At 49.4% G+C, this 9,623-nt stretch overlaps 1 protein-coding gene across 2 annotated transcripts; it reads right to left on the reverse strand.

Annotated features, from left to right (window-relative positions):
• Positions 1-2,911: 2,911 nt before the first annotated feature.
• Positions 2,912-9,356, reverse strand: LOC132083596 (transmembrane protein 45B-like). Of its 2 annotated transcripts, none has more exons than XM_059488367.1 (6): positions 9,327-9,356; positions 5,690-5,888; positions 5,223-5,435; positions 4,418-4,602; positions 3,646-3,791; positions 2,912-3,391 (listed from the first exon to the last, which is right to left on the reverse strand). In XM_059488367.1, exons 2-6 carry the CDS (start codon positions 5,877-5,879, stop codon positions 3,262-3,264), a joined length of 864 nt encoding a protein of 287 aa, XP_059344350.1. In that variant the 5' UTR covers positions 5,880-5,888; positions 9,327-9,356; the 3' UTR covers positions 2,912-3,261. The 2 variants fall into 2 exon arrangements, with proteins under 2 accessions (XP_059344350.1, XP_059344349.1); XM_059488366.1 differs by lacking the exon at positions 9,327-9,356 and adding an exon at positions 6,643-6,752.
• Positions 9,357-9,623: the final 267 nt, after the last annotated feature.

Raw genomic sequence — 9,623 nt, forward strand, 5'->3', positions numbered from 1 at the left:
GAGTACTGAGGGTTTGTAAAGCACCTCAGCTCGTCCAGCAGCACTTTTCCATACGATCTCAAGAAGTTTCTTTTCCCTCTGGCTGAGGCAAGAGGATACACAAATTACACCCAGCCATCCTCCAAAGGCTTCTATGGCCAGTTCCTCCGGCACAACATCCTGTTCCTGACATTTACCAGCAGCAGAGGATTTGTGGAAATGGGAAAACTTACCATGACATTCTCCCAACCCTTGCTGTGAGAAAACCTGTGAATTCAGTCTGGAAGTGCAAAGGCCCCTGTTCCTTCCAAACACTTCAGCATGTGTGTTCTGGATACCTCAATCAATTCTCCAAATTTAACTATGCAGCTGGGAATATTTGTCATCAAAACCACCAGTCTTGGTGTTTCTGTGTGCCAATAGGCAAGAAAAAGGGTAAAATGCAGGTAAGAATTACCTTAAATCCTGGTTTGAGCAGCATCATTTAAAGCTTAACAATGTGTGAAACAACAAAGAGACACAGCATTGCTTTCTGACCAAGGTATTTTTCAGGGAATCACAGCCCACAGACCATGGAAAAAGAAAATCATCCACATCTCTACATCTCCCTGGGGACCAACAGTGCAGACAGACCAGGAGCTACACAAGGAATTGAATGTTCTGTCGAAAAATAACAGGAACAGCATCTGCCAGGTCTGTGTACGATAAATAATGAGGTCCCCTGTAATTAAACTCCCACAGGCACACATCCTAACCAGCCTTGGAGAAGCAGGGACTGCAATGAAACATGCGTCCACCTCCCACCTATTTCAGGGTTCCTGTGTCCACAGCACATGACTAGCAACGCTTTGGGTGGACAACGGGGTCTTTACTGATCACTTGAATCTTGTCTGGTCATGGAATTCCAGAGTGGTTTGGGTTGAAAGGGATTTTAAAGATCATCTCATCCCAACCCCCTGCCATGGGCTGACTCTCAACTCAGTGAGTTTTATTCCCTTCAGGCTTCATTGGGAGAGAAGATGTTACAGGAAATATCAATCCCATACCCAGGCTAGCTGGGAACTGTACAACAAACACAGCCACAGCCTCAACAACGTCGTATCTTCTTTCTACTTTATTGACATGATGAACATTAGTCATGTATCAAATATGGGGTAGCTCTATCACCTAACATGGTAACAGGTAATTTTGGCTGCTCTGCTCAAAGAAACCTTCTTGGGTTTGGAGTGTGATCCCACTGAACCTGTCAAAACACACAGCACGATGATTACTATTTGCTCTTACTTATATTTATTCAAATAAAGAAGAAACATCACCAAAAAACTCCAACATTTTATGCACCAAAACCCTCAGTAAGAGATTCAGCACTGCAAAGATAACATTTGGGCAGAAAAAAAAAAAAAACCCCAGGAAAAAAGTAACATCTGTGGATCAAAGGGGAAAGAGATTGTTTATCCCCTTCTTTTCAATCCAAGCTCAGTACACCAGGTTGTAACCTCTGCACTGAGCTTCCCATTAGTGGCAGCCAGTCTATAACAACTTGACACAATGACCCCACTTCTACTCCCAGGAGGATTGTTAACAATGGGATCACATCACCTCCATGGGGTGCAATGCAAGCTCTCACTACAGTACTGGAATCCACACCAGTGCAACTTAAAGGCAGCCAGGTCCTGGAGAAACCATTGCTCAGGAAGGCATCCTGCTTCATCCTCTGGGTGTGCTTGCCAAATGTGGGAGCCCAAAGTACTGCCTTACTTGGTTTTCTCTGCTCCTCAAGGCTTTTTTCTGGACACAAAGCATTGGTCTTCTTCCAGCCCTGCTCCAAAAGGAGAAAATATAAGAATAAAATACAAAAAAAAAACCCAAAAAACAAACAAAAAAACCCCAACAAAACAAAAAAAAACCAAACAAAAAAACCCCACAAAAAAAAACCCCAAAAACCAAACAAAAACCCCCAAAATAAAACAAAAAAAAAAAAAAAATAAAAACAAAATGAAAAATTAAAAATTAAATAGACAGTACTCACTCTTCCAGGGAGTTCCCATGGGGCTGGGAATTGCAACTGGTCTGAGGCAGGAGGAATTTTTCTTTCCTCCCAGACTGTGCAGCACATCAGGGATGTGTTCAGACTAAACTGGCTCTTGCATTTCTTAGGGGAATACAGTAAAGGTTTTGGAATATAATAAAATCAATGCTGCTGGTGCTCCCCTGTTCACCCAGTCCAGCCCTCAGCCATGGCACAAACATTTTAGATACTGATTATGAACTTTTGGATGATGATTAGTGATGTTCTTTCACTAAGTCTCCTAATGCTATCTTTTACATTCAGTTTTGTTCTCCATCTCTCCTCAGGAAGGATCTCCCCACACTGTTCTGCTGCAAACAAAAGGAGACTCCAACAGCAAGGCAGACACCCTCTAACTGGAAGGTTTCCTTTGGAAGTGACTGGCTCCAAGGAGCCAGTAAAGGTGTTGGAGAAAGATTGAAATGACTGCAGGGCTCTCAGACACTTCCCAAGACCATCCATACACCCACCCCCAGCCAGCTGGAACCATCATTTTGCTTCAAGGGTCTCTCAGCTGAGCCCCCTGCCCAGCAAACATCCCATCTCCCAGGAACACCAAACCCCTGGCTCATGTGCCTAACCCAGTTTCTGATGATAAACAAGCAGGAGAGCAGCTGCCCTCCATCCTTTCCATCCACTGGCCACCCTCCTTCCCTGGGCAGATTTATCCACATTAAATCATTCACAGTCCCACCCTTCAGATATTTCCTCCACTGCCTAAACCATTTTGAAGCCAACATTGCCTTAGCCTGCAGCAGGGTGTTCAAGAGATCCATGAAGGAGATGTGTTAAAGCACTTTATTGGTGATCACAGATAGTCTGTACATTCAACTTAGTACAAAACCCTCTCCATTAACCCCAGAGAGAACGACAGCCACCAGGAGCTTTGAATGCTGGCTTGGCTCCCTTCTGAGGAAGCAGAAGGGAAATGTTAGAAAAAATAGTCTGGTTTGCCACTCCAGTTGGACTCCAACAGCAAACTAGTCCTGCAGTCTGCAGCCTGAGCTGCAGCTCAGAGAATTAAGAACTCGTGTCTACCAAAGGGATGCACAAGGAAAGATTTGGCATCTCCTGTCATGCTCTGCCTCAGGGTCCTGTCTCCTACTTCTGATGCTCCACTGTAAAGTGCTGCTGTAATTTATCAAGACTAATTAAAAATTTCATCTCAAGAGCTCTAAACCATCAGGGAAGAGATTTCCATGCCCACCACAGCCTCATTTGTCATCCAAGCTGCTCTCTGGCAGCAAGGCGCCACCGGAGCTCTTCTTCCTTCTGTGGAGGCACAAGCCACAGTCCAACTCCACATCAATGTCCCCAAATTTCAGCTGGCAGGACTCATTGCAGCTGCAGGAGAGACAGTGACAATGGTCAAGGACTCGTGGGTAGTGAGACCCACTGGCTCACCCTACCCTGCGTGGGCAGGCTGCTCTGTGGCAGCACGGAGCCCACTCCTTCACGCCAAGCCACGCTTGTGTACATATGGACACCCACACTCCTTATCCCATGACACACTGGTGCATGGATTTCCCAGCCCACTCCTGGAGCTGGGTGCTGCTCGTGGCTGCCCAGCCCGTGCCCTGTGCCAGGACCCCTCATACCAGCGGGATGCAGCAGCGTTGGCGGCCACCACGGCGAGGGCACCCAGGTAGTGCCAGCAGAAGCACATGGTGAGGAACAAGAGGTTGCTGGAGTCGCTCTGGTCCCAGCCTGGTCCTCCCCACGGAGGGGACAACACAAACCCAATCTGGTCACAGATGAAAGAGAAGTCAGACTTTAGCACATCCCTCCTGTTTTCCTCCTGATTTTAGCCTACCTGCTGCAGCTGACTGTGGACTAGCACTGTAACCCCAAGTAACACCTGCGACACTGCCCTTGGCTTCCCCAACCACTGACACAAGGTGTCAGGAGGGGATGGATTCTCTGCAGATAATCCTTAGGGCTTGCAGTGCAAGCCCAGCATGCTGGAAAAGGGCAGCATCCAAAAAGTGACATTGCCAGTCTGTGCATTTCCCCCTAGACCAAGAGATTGGAGATTACATGAGCGATTTCCAGATGTTTCCAGTTACTTGGAACAAACAGAGGAAGAAAATGGACCTAATAAAATTAATAAAATTTCATGATTGTGATTTCCTTCCCCTATGGGCTCCAATTTCCATTTTCCATTCATTTCCAGGTCTGTCCACGCTGCTACATTACACATGCACTTCACGATGGCAGCTGTGGCACTGAGCCTCATTTCCTATTCTTATTTACAAAGATATTTGAACATCCTGGAAGTTTAACCCCAACAGATGTGCCTACAGGGGCAACTCCACTCCACTCAGCTTCCTAGGTGCAAAGATCTGAGGAGAATGCTGTATAGACACTGACCTGCCAAAGCCAAGAGCCCTGGAGCAGGAAGGAGCTGGTCCTGAATGTCTCCAGGATGATATGGTCTCGGTGGAACACCTCTAGGAGGGCACAGAGGGCTCCAGCAAAGATAGCCATGGCCAGCAGGGAGTGGAGGTGCTGGTCCAGCACAGCATCACTGTAGTCACGGAAACAGAAGAGCAAACCTGCCAAGATCCACCTTGTGTTAGCAAAGGACACTCTGGGGTTTTCTCTTAAAAATCGTCTGAAAACTCACTCTTAGGCTCCAGGCCTTGCCGTGATCTGCCTTGGGGAAAAGAACCAGAGAGCCACCAGCTGCTGTCACCACCTTCCCTCTGCTACCACCAGGCAGCCCCAGCACTGTCTCAGCTCTGCTCCCTGTACCTGTGGGAGTCTCCGAGCCCCTTTACCTGGGGAGATCCCTGTGTCCCAGCCAAGGCTGCAGGAGGAGCACAGGGATGGGCACCTTGAGCTCAAAAGATGGTGGGGAGCTTTGTATCTGTCCCTCTGCATCCAACCAAGGTGGGGGGATGACACCTTTTTGTAACTTCAGGGTGGGAGAGCTGCTGGCCACCAGGAGAAGCACAGATCCCTCAAGCATCCCCTGTGGCATCCAGCTATGGTTGGATCCATATTTAGGAGGAGCAGGGAGGGGGGTGACTGTCACAAAGCCAGTGTCATCGTGCATCCACACTCCCTCCAGGTCTGCCTTTGTGGCCCCCAGACTGCCCAGGAACTGTCACACCCATGAGCACTGCAGCAGTTCCCTATTCTGTGTCTTCCCCCAGCACCAGGTACAATTCACCTTCCACAAGCAGAGCCAGGGACAGCGAGAGCCGGTCTGAGCCAGGGGGCAGCTTGAGTGGGGAGTGTGAGACCACGTCTGTGATGCCGGAGAGGAGGAAGAAGAGGTAGATGGTGGAGTAGTGCCAGTGGGTGAGGTCAGTCCAGCTGTGCGTCTTGGGGCTGTACAGCTGCAGGTGGGGACCAGTGGGGACAAACTGCTCCACCAGTATCCCTGGACAAAGATAGAAAAGGTCACTTTTCCTTATACATGGGGAAATTACAAGCCTGAGGGAATGTTTCTTTGCAGGTGTGGAGCTGTAAAATTCCTCTGCTGGTGTTTGCCCAGGAGAATAACAGCAAGCTCCTTGTCCCAGGGTGTGCCACAAGCATGTTCCTAAGTCCCACTAAAACAGGCCCAGTGTTGTGGAAGAGTTGCTGCTGTGCTAGCAGATATTGGGGCACAGACTCACCATCACTCTCTCTTACCTACTAGAGCAAAGAAAGCTTTGACTGCGCCTTCGAAGAGCTCCGCGTGCCCACGGCCCGGCTGGCCCTCAGCACCCCCTTTCCTCCTCAGGTACTTCAGGGGGTACCTCACCGACCACCACAGGCCAAAGGCGAAGAAGAAAGTGCCCCGGAGAGCACTGCCCAAAAAAGTTGTTGGCATTAGGCTCATTCTCTGGACCTGCAAGGACAAACAGTGCCTAAGGACCAACCAAAAGCTCCCCAAGGGAGTTGTTGGGCTGCTCAGCATCCTCAGGGATCCACAGCATGACAGAGCAGGTGCACATGGCTCAGGTGCAAACCAGAATCAGGGAATACCAGAAATGGGAAATCAGCACAGGGAAACTGCCACTGTGCACCACTGTGTGTATGTGTGTATGTATGTATTTATGTGGCTGCATACAAAATCAACAGAACTTTATGCCAGAAAACAATACAGTAGTGCCCAAGAAAGTGTAACAGCTACTAGAAGAGGAAGCACAACAAAGTTTTTACTAATAAAAAGCAACATGACAATTATTTCCTTAGACCATAAACTTGCTCCAAACTAGGCAATTACCAGGGTGTGAATCCAGTGCTGGATTAGGAGCTCCAGCCAGTGAAGGCTTTTCTGGGCTGTGCAGGAGGAGGCAACCCAGGAACCATTAACATCTGGAAAAAGAGCCTTATGCATATTCCACACAACCTTTGTGTGGCACACAAGTGGTGATTTGACACTAGAGATTTCCTCTCCATAGGAAGAAGCATAAAGAAATCCTTGACCAAGCCAAACCAATGCCAGAGTACCAACCAAGTAGGATGGAGAGGAGCGAAGATACAGCAAATTTATATCCTGCAAAGTATTTCAGCCATAAAAAGATTCCTTAGAAAAATCCCAGTGTAGCAAGTACAGAAAGGAATAAATAATGATCAAAGTGTTTCTAGCATTGTTTTACCTGGGGATGGTCTTATTCCCTCCAGAAAGACCTCTTGAGCTCCTTGCTCTCTGTAAGCTTCTACCACCTAATGAGGACTCACTTTTCTCCTCCTCATGGGCTTTCTGGTCCTTTTCTGCAGCTGGGATGTGCACAGAGGAAGGCATTACTCATTCCAAGGCTTCCACACTGACCTGCCCTTGCATCACAGATCACATCCTCACTGTGTTTAGAAATACCAAAGCAAATTACAAAGGCTGGATGAACAACCCCAGCACGTTCTCTGAGTCCTCCCACACTAGAAAGTAATTAGGCACTGCAAAACAAGGGTAGGATGTGGCATGGCAAGTGCCTGAGGTGAGGGAGAGCTCTGCACCACGTTCCAGGTCAGGTTATGGCTGCAGAGCTGGCATGGGTCAGACTGGCTCAGCTCTGTGTGGCAAACACAGGATTGGAATGTGGAAACCATTGTCATCCTTTGCATCTCTGGGACACAGGCAATCTGGGAAAGGCTCAAATCTATGCTAAGGTTTCCTTTCAGGATGGAAATTACTGAACTGCCTTTCCAGTAGCTGAGAAATGACCCATCCAGGAGCTGGGAATCACGTATGGCTCTCTGCTCTATTTGGGGTGCCTGCATTAGGGTGAGGTGGTTGATGCCCCAGCAGAACCCACATCTTTCTTGATTATACCCTGGGCACTCCAGCCAGGACACTTCTCTTCCTTGCACAGACATCTACATCTGAAGTGTCTAACAATAAAGCACATTTAAGCATAGCACAACTGCATGATACATAACTAAATTTTACCATTGTCCTACTTGTGACTGCAAGGGCAACAGCCTGAAATTGGAGTACACCCTGATTGAGAGACATGTGAAGAACATTAATTTGGCATGATGAAGTGGAGGAGAGAAGGAGAGCAGAGACATCCCAGAGTCCAGAAATGACAAACGTGTCCCACCTGCAGCCCCAGAGGCTGCTCCAAGGCACACCAGCATCCAGGATTAACCTGGGGGTCTGTCGCTCCACATCCACCTGCTGTGTCCCCCTTGGTGTGAGTTACCAGCAGACCCAAACTGCTGTTTCAGAGCTGTCCGTGGACTCTCCTACCCTGACCATCCCTCTCCCCAGCAGAGCAGCCTCACTCTTCCTTGCAGCACCAGGGACCCCCTTGTTTCACAACACCTCTGCAGCCCAATCCAGCAAGGCTCTGGGGAGTTGGCACGAGTCTCCTTTGCTTCCCAGCAACTGGAAACAGCCCTTCAAAAGCCACCACAGATCCCAGAATGGTTTGGGCTGGAAGGGACCTTAGAGTTCATCTCTTTACAAATCCCTGCCATAGGCAGGGACATGTTCTACTAGACCAGGTTGCTCCAAGCCCCTTCCAACCTGGCCTTGAACACTTCTAACACTTCTAAGAATCCAGTCATGTCTTGGGGCATCCCTCTTGTAGCAGAGATGGCCCAAACCACCATCAGACAAGCAGAAGTTTGCATTTTGCATGTAGCTCGCTCACCAAAAAAAAAAAAATCCCACCTCCTTTTATAAAACAGCCACTATTCTGCAGCAAAACCAGACGTTTCCAAGCAACAGTCCACTTGCACAGCTCACATATTTGAAGCACAGAAAAACAACCCCCACATTCACAGAGCCCCTCCAGCAGCCCAACAAGCCCAACCCTGACACCCCTGACCCAGCGGCTTTTCCCACTCCAGCTTTGGAGCTCATGCTCACATAAAAGCTCATTTAGCTCCAAGGAAGTGGCAGCCAGCAAAGAGCAGAGACACCAGGTTATTTATTCCTCCTGGGAACTGCTCTGTCTGTCAGAGCACTTGAAATATGGCAGCAGACAGAAGTCATTACCTGAGCTGCCCTTCTCCCTCCACAGCTTCCAGGCTGTGATGCTCCTGCTCAGTTGCCCCCGGGAGCTGCCTGCTGTCCTTGCAGAGCCATGCCTGACTGCTCACAGCCTCCTCAGCCTTGGCTTGGGAAGGACAGCATTCCTGCCCAACTCCCAGGCTCTCCCCTGGAGCCACTGCAGCTCCAGATCCATCACCATCCATGATTTTGACCCCACCTGCTCTAGTGCAGGGGATTGCTGCTGTCCCTCTGGATGTGCCAGCACTCCCTACAAGCACCCATCAGCATTTCAGGACAGCCAGCATGTGTGCAGAGGACAAGCTCAGCACCTGGCTGCTGCAGACATTTGGGAGGGTCTTCTCTTTGCGACTCCTCCTCCATCCTTGGACATTTCCAGGGATCCAGGGGCAGCCGCAGCTTCCCTGGGCAGCCTGTGCCAGGGCCTCACCTTCCTCACAAGGAAGAATTCCTTTCCAATATCCCATCTATCCCTGCCCTCTGGCACTGGGAAGCCATTCCCCCTGTCCTGGCACTCCAGGAGTCCCTCTCCAGCTTTTTGGGGCCCCTCCAGGCCCTGGAAAGGGCTCCAAGGGCCCCCCAGAGCCATCTCCTCTTCAGGCTGAACGACTCTGCATCACACAGCTACAAAACACAATAATCCCCCCAAAAAATGGCTAAAGCCAGAGATTTCTGGCACCATCAGCACCACTTCCACCAGCCTCACCCACAGCTGTCATCACAATGAACCCTTGTCTCTCATGGATGTTCTCCCCATGTTCCTTCTTTTCAAGTTCCAGCAGCCATGGCACAGCTGCTCGCCAATGTACAGATGGAAGAGTTTACCTGTGACTCCTGCCTGTCCTCCTCCCTCTCCAGATGTGTCAGCAAGGAGCTTATTACTCAGAAGAGGCTGATAAAGGGAGAAGCCACCACGGGGAGGTACCCCTCAGACAGGATGTTTGGAGCTGAACATTCCATGGGCCAGTTCAAAGCACCCTGAGTCAACCACCTTTCACAACCTGGGCCACCTCCTGTCTGCTATTAAAAAAACAGCCGACAACTCTCCTGGAGTTTGCCACAAAAATCAGAATAAGCAGCCAATTCCTGCTCCCATGGCAACCCTGTGTATTCAGTTGTTAG

Source organism: Ammospiza nelsoni, chromosome 24 (assembly GCF_027579445.1).
Source record: "Ammospiza nelsoni isolate bAmmNel1 chromosome 24, bAmmNel1.pri, whole genome shotgun sequence".
NCBI lineage: Eukaryota > Metazoa > Chordata > Aves > Passeriformes > Passerellidae > Ammospiza > Ammospiza nelsoni.